Source organism: Stigmatopora nigra, chromosome 11 (genome assembly GCF_051989575.1).
Source record: "Stigmatopora nigra isolate UIUO_SnigA chromosome 11, RoL_Snig_1.1, whole genome shotgun sequence".
Lineage (NCBI taxonomy): Eukaryota > Metazoa > Chordata > Actinopteri > Syngnathiformes > Syngnathidae > Stigmatopora > Stigmatopora nigra.
In genome coordinates, this window is record NC_135518.1 from 4,908,717 (window position 1) to 4,925,437 (window position 16,721).

The 16,721-nt window shown below is 39.7% G+C and overlaps 2 protein-coding genes across 4 annotated transcripts; one reads left to right on the forward strand and one right to left on the reverse strand.

The window, feature by feature from the left end:
• Nucleotides 1-72: 72 nt before the first annotated feature.
• Nucleotides 73-10,572, reverse strand: appb (amyloid beta (A4) precursor protein b). 2 transcript variants are annotated; one of them, XM_077727517.1, is made up of 18 exons: nt 10,305-10,572; nt 8,775-8,942; nt 8,571-8,700; nt 8,385-8,497; nt 8,022-8,212; nt 7,385-7,584; nt 7,104-7,271; nt 4,753-4,886; nt 4,605-4,679; nt 4,047-4,205; nt 3,827-3,955; nt 3,661-3,760; nt 2,991-3,058; nt 2,781-2,919; nt 2,245-2,298; nt 1,825-1,916; nt 1,541-1,687; nt 73-1,131 (listed from the first exon to the last, which is right to left on the reverse strand). In XM_077727517.1, the coding sequence occupies exons 1-18, from the start codon at nt 10,362-10,364 to the stop codon at nt 1,030-1,032; spliced, it is 2,229 nt and encodes a 742-aa protein (XP_077583643.1). In that variant the 5' UTR covers nt 10,365-10,572; the 3' UTR covers nt 73-1,029. The 2 variants fall into 2 exon arrangements, with proteins under 2 accessions (XP_077583643.1, XP_077583644.1); XM_077727518.1 differs by lacking the exon at nt 7,104-7,271 and having other exon boundaries at nt 10,305-10,570.
• A 121-nt stretch (nt 10,573-10,693) lies between these two features.
• On the forward strand, nt 10,694-16,338 carry piga (phosphatidylinositol glycan anchor biosynthesis, class A). 2 transcript variants are annotated; one of them, XM_077727520.1, is made up of 9 exons: nt 10,694-10,757; nt 10,882-11,010; nt 11,158-11,291; nt 11,411-11,627; nt 12,195-12,465; nt 12,532-12,664; nt 13,453-13,585; nt 13,900-14,106; nt 14,925-16,338. In XM_077727520.1, the coding sequence occupies exons 3-9, from the start codon at nt 11,209-11,211 to the stop codon at nt 15,168-15,170; spliced, it is 1,290 nt and encodes a 429-aa protein (XP_077583646.1). In that variant the 5' UTR covers nt 10,694-10,757; nt 10,882-11,010; nt 11,158-11,208; the 3' UTR covers nt 15,171-16,338. The 2 variants fall into 2 exon arrangements, with proteins under 2 accessions (XP_077583646.1, XP_077583645.1); XM_077727519.1 differs by having other exon boundaries at nt 10,733-10,757; nt 11,158-11,627.
• Nucleotides 16,339-16,721: the final 383 nt, after the last annotated feature.

Genomic DNA, 16,721 nt, shown 5'->3' on the forward strand with positions numbered 1-16,721 from the left:
CACTATGTTCACTGCCATATTTGAAAATAAGTGAACAATGTAAATGCATCCAAATTTAAGAGTCAAATAACATACATTCAAAATTTTATTCATGGTATGGTGGCCGTAGAAACTGTTAAGCAAATGGTTCTTCATGTAACTACAAAACACATTTTTGGGCAACAAATTATAGAGGTGACGACTCAACACATCTACCACACGACTGAAGGCTCAAAACTGGTATCATAAAGGGGTAAGGAGGAAAAATAACATGGACTCTTCTGTTCTAAATGATTTAAAGCTGCAGTGGAATGATTCATCAGGAATGATTGGGATTTCAACCGTGGACCCAAAATGACAAAGACAGAGTGCATAAAACGCAAACAGTAACACAATCATCTTCCTTTCGGATACTATTACACTTCATATATTACATATAGTAGGTATTTGTGCCTTTTTTCTTTTGCCCATGCATCTAACACAACAGTGAAGCGTGGAGATGAGCTTAAAAAACACATTCTAAATATACTTTTTAAAGATCTTCATATCGCACACGATCACAAAGAAGACACCAGAAATGTACAATCCCGCTAAACAATCTGATCAGATCGGACTTGTCGATATGGCCATGCACGATATGTACTGCTAATTCTCCTTCATTATATTACATGGCGAAAAAAATGAAAATAATTCTTGTTTATATAAAACAAACTTGAAATGTTGGATGCTTCAAATAGCTGGCTAGCGCAATGCTGTAATAATATTCATATACTATATGGGTATATACTGTTATAGCTATAGTCAGTCAACAAATCGGTACAAACACTGCCAAAGGGGTGTTGTGTGATTGGCTAAAATGTGCAGGGTAAACCCTTGTCTCACTTTGTTTAGTGTTACTTTGTGCGATTGAGGGGTTGGGGTTAGCTCCACATCTGCTTCAAACTAAAAATGTCTTCGCTTCTCTTTTTCTTCAACAAACGGGAGCAGAGAGTGGAACAGAGCCTGTGAAAGAAGGAGGGTGGAATGGGGGGAGGGGGGGGTCTATTCTTTTTAGGTGTGAATCTGTTCAAAAAACTTGTAGGTGGGATTCTCGTAGCCGTTCTGCTGCATCTTGGCCAGGTGGCGCTCCTCGGGGGTCACTGCTGCGTCCACCTAAACAGCAAACAACAGTTTTCATATATCATTATAAACATGAAAAATATCCAATAAATATCTAAGAAAATATATTTTTACAGGAATGAAGCAAAACTTTTGCAACATAGGTTAAATGTTGAAAAAGTTTGTAGAAGATAAAAAATAAAAATCTCATACTTTAGAAAGTATTATTTATTGCAAAATTATCTTCACAATGTGTTATAAATTTTAAGTTTAAATGAATGAATAAATAAATAAATTTCATGCTACTGTGGCAGTGAAATTTACCAAATACAGGATGAATAAAGTTGTCTAATCTAGTCTAAAAATCTAAATAAATAAAACATCTTTACTTGAAACCTCAACCAAAATAACTTTAAAATGGAGTGTTGCTTAAAAATGGAACATTAGCAATTGGAAATTTTACCTCAATGACGCCATGGTGAATAGAAGTGTATTGCTTCTTCCTCAGCATCACCAGGGTGATAACAATGACGGTCGCTATGACGACACCTCCCACCATCAACCCGATGATGGCACCTTTGTTTGAGCCCGCATCTTCGGCGAAAAACACCTGCAGTTTAAACGTTGGGAGTCAGTACCACCAAAAACACACGATAGATATCGATATTGAAGAGATGGTTGGATCTAAAATGAATTGTGCGTCTATCGTTGAAAGGGGAGTCATCCAATGGCGTTCTGATTCATTACCAGTTTTTGATGGTGGACTTCGTAGCCAGTACTTTGTCTCTGCTCGGTCTCCAGGCGCACGTGGGGCCGCTCTTCGGGCTTCAAGGCAGACACTTGAAAAATAAAGATGGCGTTAACAGACGCGTTACAAACGTGGCAAATGATTCCGCGGCATATTGTGTGTTGCATCGGACAGGAGTGTTTATACTTTCACATCATTTTACTGTATTCTACATCAATATTCGTTCATATCATCCATTATTGCTCCTAAATCAACATTCCGGTTTATAAGCACTCATTTTTAACTGAACTTCACGTTCTTTAAAAATATTCATTAGCATCAACCCACTTAATTCGCTTAAGTCTTTTTATCCATACAAAATCATTCTATATCAATGTTTTTTTTACACATTCACATATTGATTCCACCCAAGAACATACCAGGCCGTGTGGGTAGACCTCTATCTGGAAGAGGGCGGGCATCCACAGGCTCAACTGCAGAGAAATGTGAAAATACTGGTCAACAAAACAATGTCAGCAAAAGTTTATGTCAGGGGTTAATTCCCTCAAACTTCCAGTTTGAGTGATGCAAAATTAAGTAGTGTAATGTTTATAATCGGATAATTTTATGACTTTTCTCCAAATTTTACTTAAATCTCCTAAATTTACGCAAAAAAATGTGCTCACACAGACATTGTCGCCAGAATTTGACGCCGTAGAAACCAAAAAACTTCCGGTGTGTGTTAGAGAAAAATAAGCAAGAAAATGACTGTTTCAAAAATTGGATCTTCTAATAGTATAACTAAGCTATAAATTAACGTTCATCATGTTTTGATTTTAACGTTGAAATTGTTCAATTTTAATCTTGTTATATCCATATTAATTTCTCTCTCTGAATATTACATTGTATGACTTGTTGCAATTTCCCACAGTGGTTGAGAAACACTGGTGTAGAGTACAGGGGCCAAGTGTATTACCATGGTTCTCCGTGTTGGGCTGGTTGAAGCTCTCAGGGTGAATGAAACCCAGCCCGTTGATGCCGGGTTCCATCGGAGCGAAGCTGTATGCCTGGTCGGGCATAAGCGCGTCATTGCCGTAGCTCACCCTGCCGTCCGCCTGTTTGCCGACACGGAAGACGCATTGACGTGTGCCGTCTCAAAGCACCAGCGTGTAACTATTCAACTCACCCTGCTGTCGCTTTGCAGGGACGACACTTGTTGAGACAGCTCAGCCTGAGCTCGCTGCACAATGACAGCTATTGGAATAAAAGATATGTTAGCTCATTGGTTGCCACTGACAACCATTCCAATGTATTCCAAGAATCGGATTAACATCAGTTTTACGCATACAATAGTAGAAAATAAAAATATATATAGGGTGGTAGCTATACTTATGGAATTTATGGTTACAAAAGTGGTGGAATTATTTTGTAAGTAGACACACACTTTACATGTAAAAACCCAAAAAACCCAAATCTGTTGCAAGGTCCTAGAAGGTACCAACTAAACCCCTAAAAATGATCAAAGTATACCAATTTTGGATGAAATATGTGCGAAAAACAAATAAGAGGAAAAAGATTGAAAAGAAATTGTTTTTTTTTTTTTTATTTAAGAAATGGTTTTGGGCAACTTGAATTTATTTTCTATACTCCGAAAACATTTTCCTAACCTCAATATTTTATATGTTGATTTATTCGTAAGTAAAAGTACAGCTGTAGTACATTTCTGTGAGAAAACAGGATTTCATTAAAAAAATCATTCGCTCAACCCAGTCCAAAAATATTGGATTTTTAATGCTGTCAATGGCAGCAATTGCATGCCCTATAAAGGATTAGAAGGCAATATTAGGGTAACTTACAGACTTGGCTGTGGATGTCGTTGGCTACGGTGGGAACCTTGTAGAGCAAACCCAGAGACTGGTTCATCCTTTCGTCAATCACGCGTAAATGAGTCAAAACCTGGACGACAGACAAACAAACATGAAAACATGTCGCATTTGTTTCAAGGCTAACGCCTTTACAAACCTGAGACCGAATCTGCACTGCCTTCTTGGGGTCGACTGTTCGAACGTGCTCGTAATGTTTGACCGTGTGCTGGCGGTCCTTCTGCTCGGCCCGAACGTATTTTTTCAGCAGACTCAGTACCTGTCGTGGCTGGGGAAAATTAAATAAATAAACACGCCCAATTTCTTTTTGAACGGGGCCCCGTAAACAGATGTGACACAAGTATGACACTGTCACCTACCCGTGGGGGGTTGGCCTGCAGTGCAATGAGATAGTTTTCCAAAGCTATGCGTCGGCGGCTATTGAGCAGAGCCTCCACGCGAGCCATGTGAGTTTCCACCAGTTGCTGTCTCTCGCCAGCAGCCTCCTGTTCCAAGGCCTCCACAACCTCCTGGAAATGCTGCCAAGTACAGGTACAGCACATTACTATAATCTTGCATCCACAAAAAATAGACATAGAATCTAGCTTTAATCACAATAACTTGTCGTTTTAATACTTACCGTATTTTTCAGACGTATTTTTTAATTTAACAGTTATTGACATATTGCCTGCCATGAATAATGGTCGATGTCCAAGTTTGATTAATTTAAACTAGCAGACTGGTTGTGAATTTTAATGCCATTGACGGTGCTAGTTCATTTCTACTCCCAGTCAAAATGGACTGGAAATCTAGCACCGTCAATAGCAGTCTAAATAACTTCAATAAGTGTTTTCTAAAGACTTAAAACAGAAAATATTGAACAAAACAGCTACAAGTCTACCATACTAGCTCTCAGTTGTGCTAAATTGCAAAGTTACCTGAATAACAGCTTTCTTATCAGCACGTGGGAGGTTCTTGTCCTTCCTCTCAGCTTCCTCCCATTCTTTCATCACCTACAGATTAAGAGCCGTCATTTTATGTACGTTGACACAACACACACAACAGTGATAATGTCACACCACACACCTGAGACAGCTTTTCCCTGTGTGTGGCTTCCAGGCTTTCTTTGGCCCTCTGGAAGTCACCATGCTCGTTGTCATCGCCGGGGGACTCCAGATATTGGTCCACGGCGTCAGGGGGGCTTGGCGACATGGTGGACACTAATGGTAGAGTAAAATAGATGTGAAAGTAAGATAAAACTCTTTTTGCAAAAAGTGGTGAGGAAGAACAACACATATCGTCGTGTTTCAATGATACAATGTTAGGGTGTTAAAAGACACACGCTGTAAATTCACAAGAAAAACCATATTTCCTCGATGGCTGCAATTTTATGCACCATCAGTTTTATAGTGAATGCTAGTTCATTGGCTGCCATGGACGACAACAGTTGTCCAATCGAGTTGAACTGGGAGGAAATACAGTCACAGGTTAGCCGCAAAGGAAGGTGTACACACTCTAGGGCTGGCACAAATCCATAATTTTGATAGATGATTAACCATTAGTTATTTTTACGAATAGTCAACAAATCAGCTCATGTATTTTTTACAATTAAATGAATCATGGCTGGGAATGTGCATTGGGTGGCAAATATATATTAATTTAAAATAAATAACAAATATAAATCTGAATGACAGTTTTTAGTTATAAAATTAAAATACAAATAAACTAATTAATTCATAAAGACTATTGATCCCCTAAATTTGTATTTAACATATTTTTTAACAACTAAATATTAAAATAAGTAAATCTGAATATTTGGGGTTTTCATTATTACTTAAAATGAAACAAAAATGAAATGGTCAATAGAGAGAACATGTCAAAGGGTCAAACAAGAAGACAAGGACAATTTTGAAGTTTTCTGAATATTTGTGAATTCATTGTGGCTGCCCGATCATACACCTTTAAAAAGAAATCTTGTTAGGATGGAAAGAAAAGGGATTAATATCCCAGTATAGTACAAAATGTGCGTATATTAGATGTGGGAAGTGGGAAATAAGGCCAGAGTACTTGATAAAGTTGCTTGACATGGCGAAAGTCACAGACAACCTCCAAAAAATGTACTCGTCAGCACCACAATGAAAAATCCCAAGTCAAAGTATTATTGAACTGAGACATGCCAACACGTGCAGGGAAATGTTCCAGATTTTAAGCGCTCACATGCCGGAGTTAAGCAGCAGTTAGTGTGACTGACCGCTTAGACAAGAAGACAAATGAGATGAACCCCCGCGTGATCTGCAGCTGATTATAAGATTAGCAGAACTGTTGTACAAAAAGAATGCAACTCTAAAATCTCTACTTTGGGAGACTTTATGTTATAAGCAATGTGAGCCATTGAGGGAAATAGAATCCAACATTTCCAGGTCTATTGTCTTCAATGGCGGTTGATGAATTAATTTATTCAAAGGTTAATTTGTGAATTATTGTCATGGCGCAGTTGCCACTTGGGTTTAAAGTCTTTAACGACCATCGCAAGTGTTCTATTTTCCGACTCCAAGATTGTGCTTTTGAGTGCATTGTCACAACGACAAACAACCCCTTTAGCTTACTGGCTAATTCTGTACAAAGGTCAGTTAGTTCCAATACAAATCACCTGATTGTCAAATATAAGTTCTTATTCCAACTAAAGAACAACGTTTGATGGCCATTTATTTTTTTAAAAAAAAAGGACAATCCCAGTTCGCTATGACAAAGATCCTATGCGAGCAGGATTTTCTAACCAAAGATGGCAGCGTCTGTTGCTTGGCTCCATTACAGAAGAACAAATTAAGGTTAGTCTTGAGTGCCTTAACAGATTTCAAAAGAACCGGCAGCCACAATCTGCTGCGACTGAGCTGCTGTGTTAGCACGCTGCTAGTCAAGTCATTTGGGCACAATGTTGATTTAAAGTTAGCCATTGGCTATTTGACAGATTTCAAAAGAACGGATATCCATAATTTGCTACAGTGAAGTAGCTGAAAAAGATTCTCTCTATCCAGGCTAGAATTTTACTGGTCAACTTCCACAGACACGTAGAAATGATCGCTTAAGAACTAAGGTAGGCCATGAGAGATTTGATGGATTTTAAAAGATCCGATGTAACAGGCTGCGAGCCAACTACATTTGACACTGAAAATTTCCGCAGAAGTAGGGGTCGCCCGTTACATGGTGCCATTACAAGAGAATCGATATCCAAAGTGTGCTAAGAACAAGCTGCTACGCTAGCTACCGCAATTGAACTATCGGAATTTGTACCAAAATAAACCCCTCGACAAGCCCTCAGATGAGTCAAGAATATAAGAAAAAAATGTAAGTACTAAAAGTGAGCGAGTCAATGAAGTCAGGCTTGAGAGAGTCGACGACAACCCGGATTTGGGGCGCTTCGGCGTCCCGCCACTTACACGAGCTGCTGCAGACAGCGAGGCAGTATTCCTTGGAATCAAAGTTATTCCTGTTGCCCCCGCATCCCCCAAACAAGAAGGGGGCACAGCGGGCCTTTTCGGGTATGAAGTACCAGCGCTCCAGCATGTCATGACACGGGCCCGATTTGGCAGGCGCCCAACAAGCGGCTGAGACCGAACACGCGAATGCAACAACATAAAAATTGTGAATAAATAAAGCAATGGAATGAATAGTTATGATTGGATTAAAATGTGGATAACAAGATTTTTCTTTTTTTTACCTCGGACGACCTCTTCAATGGATTCAGTGGTGGTGGTGGTTGTCGTGGCGACATTGCGCTCGTCACTATCCCTATCTAAGGTCGTGCCGTCATCTTCTTCCTGGTCCTCGTCATTCTCGTCTCCTTCAAAAGTGTCGGCTTCTTCATCATCCTCTTCCTCCTCTTCCTCAGCGGGCTCTGTGTCTGACTCTTCTGTCATGCTGTGAAGGAATGGCATTCATTTGTTCATTTTTGCTCATTTCACTCATTCCGGTCTATGCACAATTCACAAAATCGAGTTGCACAACTTAAATGTTCAAATCTAAACGTATATTTGAAGTGAGAGTGCTGGCAGTGATACTCAAGTTACATTTGTCTGATATTTTACATCTTTGTCATTGTATTTTCTTATAAAAATGATAAATGATGACACCACTGAGAACAGTCAAAGCAACTAACATTCCTTATTTCATTCAGAGGATCAGATCCTAATGTCTCTGGAGTTTCTTTTTGGATTTGACAGAATATTTACAGTAATCCTAATGCACTAAACTTGATCATATACTAATTCAGACAAAACAACAGTTTTTATCTAGTCACATACACAGTTACATTTCAAAAGTGACACCACGGACAACCTAAAAATAGTTAAGATGACCTGTTTTCATTGTTTTCGAGTGCAGCTCCGCCCCACCAGACGTCTGATTCTTCACCGTCAAGCGCAGCACTGTCAGAATTCTGCTCGACCTCCATTGGGCAGCACACAAACTCCACCCCTCGATAAAGGTCGATACCACAAGGCATCAGCAGTCCGTAGTCATGGAGACTGGTCGCACGGTCACTGCAGGACTGAGGGCAACAAAAAAAAAAAAAAGAGATGAACATATAATTCCGATGTCATTGTTGGTACTCCTTTGTCTGCCATTCAGAAAACGTCTTAAAATTTGCATGTCGGGCGAGCAGATGGCAAACAAAATGGAGCATAAGATTGACAGTGGGTGGCTAACACACACTGACGTACCTCTCTTGCGACACCGTGCCAGTGCATATGGCTCTCGCACTGGTCCATAAACTCCTTATGCAAGAATTTACACTTGTCAGGAACCAGCAGTGCATCGCTTACAAATTCGCCCACTGAAAACACATTTTTCTTCATTAAGCGGTAGACTTAACACACTGATTTATCAAACACCTGAAGTGTGCATACCCAAGCAACGGTAGGGCACCACTATATGATTATGACTGCGGCACTGCTTGCGCCCTTTCTTGCACCAGTTTGGGATGCTGACAGGCTGGTTGGCCTCCACCACATTAGTGATCTGAAGATCTGGATACACCTGGTGGAAAAGATGCAATTTTTCAAGCATTTCCTACCTTTTTATCTGCTTAGCGTCTTTTCACTCAACCATACTTCTTGGCAGTAGTTCAGGATGCCCTCCTTGGTGTCGATACAGCTCTGGGAGCCAGAGGGGTCTGTCTCCCAGTTGCCACTCTGCACGTTGATATGCATGTTTAGCTTGCCGCAAAACATGGCCACCTGCGGCTCAGTCAGCAACCCCACAGAGTCATCAGCAGGCACCTGGATAAAGAAAGGAACAATAATCAGCTATCTAAGCAAACAATGAAGAAGGGAAGCTCTGCATGATAGATCATGTAATGATTAAAAAAAGGAGTTGAACATATTTTTGATTCACTCATACTGTCTTGAAACCAAATAAAGTTAATTCCTAGCATTTCATCTTATGTCGCATTTTCACAAATGGCAAATAAGCTGATTTGCCCTGTAAATTTTCTGTCATGGTGTAATGACAAGTTGTTTCTATTGGGTTGAAGGCACACAATAGCAGGAAATTGCTGGATGTCACATGGGAACAAATGGGAAGGCTCCATTATTTTTTGCTGTTGAGACTTTAGTTTTAAATAGTGAATACCTGCTCTGCTCTCATTATAAGAAATCTTTTTCATGAGACATAGATAACCAAAGTGATTTTAAAAATTATGTCAATTTAATTCAGTTAAGTTCAACACCTCTACACATTATAACAACGGCTAAAAAAGTTTATAAAAATAAAAATGTAATATCAGATGGATGTTTTGTAATGGCTCTCAAGGAATGCCATTGAAAATCTGGAATGCAAGTGACATTACCCATGTCTCATACAGCCTTCCTAAATGGCGTGGGAGTGTCAATATTGAGTGATATGGTAGAAAAAGACACTTTCTTATGAAAACCGCAGTTGAGGGTTTGATTTTTCCTTGAGCTGGAGCCAAACAGCCGCAAATAGGAGGCGCCATCTTACTAGTGTCAGAACTACACAACATTCCAGTTCAAATGGCTTCTGACAGTTTTGCAACGGTGCCAACAATTGCTCAATATTTATAGTCCCATTATTTTGGTCGATTTTTGGTACATGACGAGGCTGCTGTTGTGTTTTCCTTAGACCCGACTTGTGGCTTTTTCCTGATCCCGACAATTAGCTCCACATGCTAACAAGCATTAGCTTCATGGAGATAAAACTATGCGCAATGGCTAGCTGTCCATTTAAACCTACGCGTAAGGCTAACAAGCAACCACCCATATTTTATTCGACAAGAAAACACATTATTGGAATGATATGGTTTTTAATGAAAAAAATCGACGTAGTTGGGCTTTAGGCCTGTAACATTGGTAATCGTATGCGGTAAATCACTGCTTAACTGTACAGCTGGCGCATCACCAGACTAGACGAGAAGCAAACTAAAAAGAGAATACATTTTTCAAATACCTATTTAAATTTAATTGTGAAAAAGATTGACGTTGTTACAATCATAATAAATGTATGCGTAATAGCCACCCTCGTCTTATTTATTTCACAATAGAATGGCGCCGTTGGTTGGAAAAGCCACAGGCTGTCGTAGTTGATGGTCGTGATGGTGGAGGGCTTATTCCGCTTTTACTCACCTCGGATGAAAACGTCAAGGTCGCCGCAAGTAAAAGCACAAACGCCGTCTGTCCCCCCATGACGACCTGCTGGGAAAAAACGTCCTATTGGCGATGTCCCGTTAAAAAACAGCGGCTTGTTATCCCAATAAATTACGCGTTCTGGTTTGACACGGACGTGGCGGATAAAGCGATCCCTGATCCCGGTGATCCCTCCTCCCTATTTTTTTCCTCCTTCGTGACGGATGGAGGCCGTCGATGGTGGGTTCGGATGAGGGCGGGAGAACCGGAAGGGTGGAGGAGGGAGTTCCACGAAATTAATCCAGTCTTGGGAAATCACATACAATTACGTTAACTGGCTATGTAAACAGCTGTTTACGGATCTTGATTCGAATTTTGAAAGTGCTGTTAAAACATATTCAGCACGTTTGAAAATGACTGCTAAGCTGTTAAAAAGGCTGAGAAGTGTGCATGGTAGTCATTTTATTAATTATTCCAGTTTTAATAATATTTTGGGCGTGACCACGGGGCTATAATGTGAAGCGTTAATGTTTATTTATAAGGTATTTATAACTGTGCACATACCCTGTTTTGCCAGCAGGTGGAGACAGCAGCAGAGGCACCGGGCGCAATTATATGACGTCACCTACCCGGAAAGAAGGCGACGAAAAATGTACACAACAAAACGAATTTTCCGCATCTTGTCAGGCAGAAACAAAACAAAACGGTAAGCCAGTCGTACTGTAGCGAATAAATGCGTTTTTTGATTGTTTTAACTTTGAAGGTTAAATAGTCACCGCAAAGCTAATGCGATCGCTTACCATAAGTAGTTCAGATTTAATAACACGTGTTGTTTCTGGTGTTTTCAAAACAGGTGACGTTTATTGACAAGCAAGTAGAATGGGCCACAGAGGGAGGTCAGCACATGTCTTGCCTGCATCACAAACAGCCTCTGGAACCCCTAAAGAGACCATCAAAGCCCCCACCAGGAAGCACAACATCTGCATGGTGTCTGATTTCTTTTACCCTAACATGGGGGGTGTGGAGAGTCACATTTACCTCCTGTCTCAGTGTCTTATTGAGAAGGGACACAAAGTGGTCATTGTCACACATGCCTATGGCCACAGGAAGGGGATCCGCTACCTGACCAACGGCCTTAAGATCTACTACCTACCTCTGCAAGTGATGTACAACCAGTCCACCACCACCACCTTCATCCACAGTATGCCTCTCCTGCGTTGCGTGTTTGTCAGGGAGCGCATCACTATTGTGCACTCGCACAGCTCCTTCTCTGCCATGGCCCATGATGCTTTGTTCCATGCTAAGACCATGGGCCTCAACACGGTAGGTGGCACATACGCTGGATTCACAATGTCTCCTATAACACAGTATAGAACATTTTCACATAGTAGTACCACAGTACAAATGGTCAATAATCTGCCAATGAAATTCATTTATGAAATAACACTGATGGCTTTAGAAAGGTTGTTGAAGCAATTCCTTAGAGTGTTGTAAGAGGCATTTGCCAAAGTTACTTTTTTGGTCATAAAAATGTTGAATTTAGTTAATCTATGTGATGGGTGGCAATCAAGTTAGACACAAAGAGCCGCATGTGGCTCGAGAGCCACATGTTCACCACCCCTGTTCTATGTGTTAATAAAATTAGCACAATCAACATGTGAGTTGCCAATTTGACATTCTTATTTAACTTTATATTCAAATCATATCCCAGGGGTTAATGGCATTTGAACGGTCTGAAATTACTCATGGGTAGAATTAAGGAAAGAAAAAGTAGTGGCTCAGAGTCCAAAAAATTAGGTACTTTTGGTAACTTATCCTTGCAATGTATCTCAAGCTACAGTAAACATGTCATAAACTCGACTTGTATGAACATAAAATCTATTTCCACAGGTGTTCACCGACCACTCGCTGTTCGGCTTTGCTGACGTGAGCTCCGTGTTGACCAATAAGCTCTTGACGGTGTCTCTATGCGACACAAACCACATCGTATGCGTCTCATACACTAGCAAAGAGAACACGGTTCTGCGCGCCGCGCTCAATCCAGAGATCGTGTCCGTCATTCCCAATGCGGTCGAGCACGGCGACTTCACTCCCGACCCATCTAAGCGCCGCCACGACGGGATTACCGTCGTCGTGATCAGTCGGCTCGTCTACCGCAAAGGTATGGTCGTGTCAGTGTTTGATTTTCAAGTTTTTTTCTGAATTCAAAGATTTTTCTTTTTATCAGGTATAGATCTTCTAAGCGGAATCATCCCGGAGCTTTGCCACAAACATCCGGATCTCCATTTCCTCATAGGTGGAGAAGGACCAAAGCGACTTGTGCTCGAAGAAGTGAGGGAGAAATACCAATTACATGACCGGTGAGGTTATAGTCTCAGGTTCTGATGTTTTTTTTTACAGACAACAGAAATATTATAGTAGTGCTGTAATTACATTTACAGGACATCTTTTTACTAGCTTACCATTTTTTTAAGCAACTGTGATATTCTATAGTGTTTGACTAAACAAAAAAAAAAACACTTATTTAATCACTTACCCGCTCCTCTGACGTATAGATGTGCATTTTTGGGGCAAGAAGCAGCCCACCACATCATTTAGTGTCATTCTGCTTCCTGAGCTTTGTTTTTTTGCTCATATAAAGCCATTGATTCAACTGGAATATTAAAAAAAAAAAAAACAACAACAACACAATGAACAGAAAAGAAGAAACATTTTTTTTCTGGTATTAAACTTAAATACAACAAGAATGAACAACAATTGTCAATTTAATCAAGGCACATATTTAATATCTTTCCTCACATTTATTGTTTTTGTAAAAAGTAAATGATAAATAAGAGAATATTGCAATTATGGGTCTCAGGAACTTTGGGGTCACCATTGCCATTAAAACGCTTAATCCACATGTGTCAAAGTGGCGGTCCGGGGGCCAAATCTGGCCTGCCACATCATTTTGTGTGGCCTTGGAAAATAAATCATGAGTGCCAACTTTCTGTTTTAGGATCAAAATGACCATGTGGATCAAAATTTTGTGTTTGAATTGATTTGATTGTTTTGTATGTTAACCAATGAATGTATTGTATTGTACACCTATCAAATACTGTGACCGCATCAGCGCTCATCAGGTTGAACTTAGTTGTATTCCCTCCAGGGTGCGTTTGTTGGGGCCTCTAGAGCACAAAGATGTCCGAGGAGTTCTGGTGCAAGGTCACATCTTTCTCAATACGTCACTTACTGAAGCTTTCTGTATGGCCATCGTGGAGGGCGCTAGTTGTGGATTGCAGGTGCGCAGTATTCCGAAGCCCTTTATATATGAAATCCTTCTCTGTGACCCGCCATTGCAAAATTTGTTAGAGATTTTACAGAAAAAAGTTTTCTAAATTGACATTGAATCATTTAATGTTCCAAAAACACATCTTCTATCAAATAAAATGTTCATTAGCAGTAACCGAATCTATTCCAGCTAAGTATGGGCAGTAGGCAGGGTATACCCAAAATTGGAATGAATTGAATTTTGCTGTGCCAGATGCAATTTGATAACGAAAGGAAATACCCATACATGCAAAATAACACTCCGTTTGCTGTGTATTGTTCCAAGGTTGTCAGCACTCGTGTAGGCGGGATTCCTGAGGTGCTACCCGAGGACTTGATCACACTTTGTGAGCCGAGCGTGAGCTCGCTGTGCGCCGGCTTGGAAACGGTTATAGAGAATCAGCGTTCCGGCAACGTCCCCTCGCCTGCCTTCATTCACGCACGGGTGCGGACCCTCTACACCTGGAGGAACGTCGCCGAAAGGACTGAAAAGGTGAGTTGAGCACAATGCCGCCTTTTGATTCAGTGATTTTTTCATGTGGTAAACACAAATGATTATTTTTAGGGACGTTACACTTAATCCATTGGCTTCGATTGAGAAGACTTGATTTATCTTCCATTTTGGGGGTCACTGGGACATGTATTATTTTGAAAATGTATATCTGATCGAGTCCTGAGTAGTGGACACCTATTGGTAAATTAAAAACAATAGATATAATACATTTACAATTGTAATTAATTGTCAAAAAATATTAAATAAACTTGTAGAATTACATATACAATTAAAATGAATGCTTACATTCTCACGATTCAAAAAATAATTAACTTCAATGAAACATGGAAAAAACATTTTATAAACATAATAAACCCCAAAATATTAGAACAAATTATACATATTAAAGTGTATGTTGTACATTTTTACATTCTCACAATTTCAGAACATAGCCTAGTGCAGAAAAAAACTCTTAAATGAATACATATAGCAATATAATACATTTGGTCAAAATCAATCATTCAAATTTCAAATAATTTAATGTTATCAATGAATAAATACATTTTCTGAGCAATGTCGCCCATATACCTCACATTTTTACATTCATACACGTCTAAAAAAAACAGTAGTTATCTCAATTCATCATCAAATAAGCGCTGCAAATATTAAACTAAAAAAAAAAAATCATCTTACTTTATAACCTATAGTTTTACAACTTCAAATACATGTCATGTCTTGCCCCGACGAACTGTTGGAAAAATTCTGTAATTTTAAGATAAGCTCAAACTTAAAAGAAAATATATTTTATTTATTCTCAGGTGTACGACAGAGTACGCAGCGAGGAAGTGCTGCCCCTGGATCTCCGCCTTCAAAGGCTTAGGACTCACTGCGGCCCTGTTGCCGGCTCCATCTTTGCCTTTGTGGCAGTTCTGGATTTCCTCTTCTTGTTGTTTCTCAACTGGTGGCTGCCTGATTGGCTCATAGATGAAGCCCCAGATGCCAGTGGTCCCCTCGCACTGTGGAATCAAGAACACAAAACACTACCAAAAAGAAACGTTGAGTGAGCTTCGCTTTTGCTGCTTTTACTTTGCTCCTAACAAGATTTGCACGAGCCAAGTTGAACTTTAACTTTATTTACCTACATATTTTAAAAGGGCCCTTTTTTAAGTTGTTTTATTTTCCTTACTCTGGCCAGTACTCAATTTGTGCTGCTTTCAAAGCAGAATGTTGAATCGTCAGCTTTCTGATGAAATGCACACTAAAACTAAATAGCATTAATAACTCCCTTTTTCTTGTTTATTTTTCACCATTTGTTATATTTATACAAACCCAGGAAGGTGTTTGTTGTTTTTTTTTCTCCTGGCTATGACCTCATATACCTCATGATGTGTTACTTTTATCATAATGATCTTTTTTTCTCATTTGTCAGGACAGGTTTGTCTGGTAAGAGATAATAGCTTCTCAGGAAAGGTTAAACGACAGGCATAACAAGTGACAAAAATGCAGCATTTTTATTTTTACTTTGTTTACTGCCAGGGATGGTGACTGAAACGATCACTCAGTGGTAGTAAATCAGTTAAGATTGTGGTCAAAATGTGCATCCTGTCAATATTAGAGTTTAAAACAACACACTCCACTACTGCATTGTTGAAACTAGGAAAATATTAAATACTTTTTTTTAGACATTATTGTGTTTTGTGCCCATTGTGGTAGTTACAAGCATCTTGGGGGGTGGTGGAGCCTATCCGGCTGACTTTGGGCACTAGGCGGGGGACCGTAAAATGTAGCTTTTGGGTGGAAGATTGTTGGATATGCAAATTACAAAGAGGGGAGTTGAAAATAAAGCACATAATTGAAATTAAAATGGCTTGAAAGTTTCAAATATTTTCTGTATTCTTTCCATATGGTCAGTTGTTTTACTAGTTAACCCACAGTACTAGTTAGCTTGCTATGGTCTCAAACTTGAGCTGGCTAAAATGTGACCTGCCTTTATTGTTATTGATGGCAAACTTGCTTAGACATATACTTGTTTGCATACAGTGGTTAATGGGAAAAATGTGTGTATAGAAAGGTTAAGCACTTTAATTCATAAAACCAATAAACTTGGACGAGTAAAACATTTTATAACAAATACTTATTGGCATTACAAATGTCTCAACAGAAAAGAAATAAAACTAACAGAGTGAGCAATCATAAGAAAATTCAAAATGGAAATAAAAATATATACCTAAATCTTACATGTTATATGTATTTTTAATGTATCACTTTACTTGGCCGGCCCAGTGTATGAGTGGTTAGTGCTTTGACCTCACAGTTCTGAAGGGCTGGGTTCAAATCCAGGTTGGTCCACCTGTGTGTGGTCTTTAATAATCTCTGGTCTGGTGTGGGTTTTGTCTGGGTACTCTGGTTTCCTCCAACATTCCAAAAACATGCAAGGTACACTGGTTGGACAATCTAACTTGCCCTGACGTATGAGTATGAGCATGATTACTTGTTTGTCTCCCTGTGCCCTGCGATTGGCTGTCCACAAATTCAGGGTGTCCCCCTAAACCGAAATCAGCTGGGATAGGCTCCACCACCCCCTGCAACCCTTGTGGGGATAAAGCGTTTCAAAA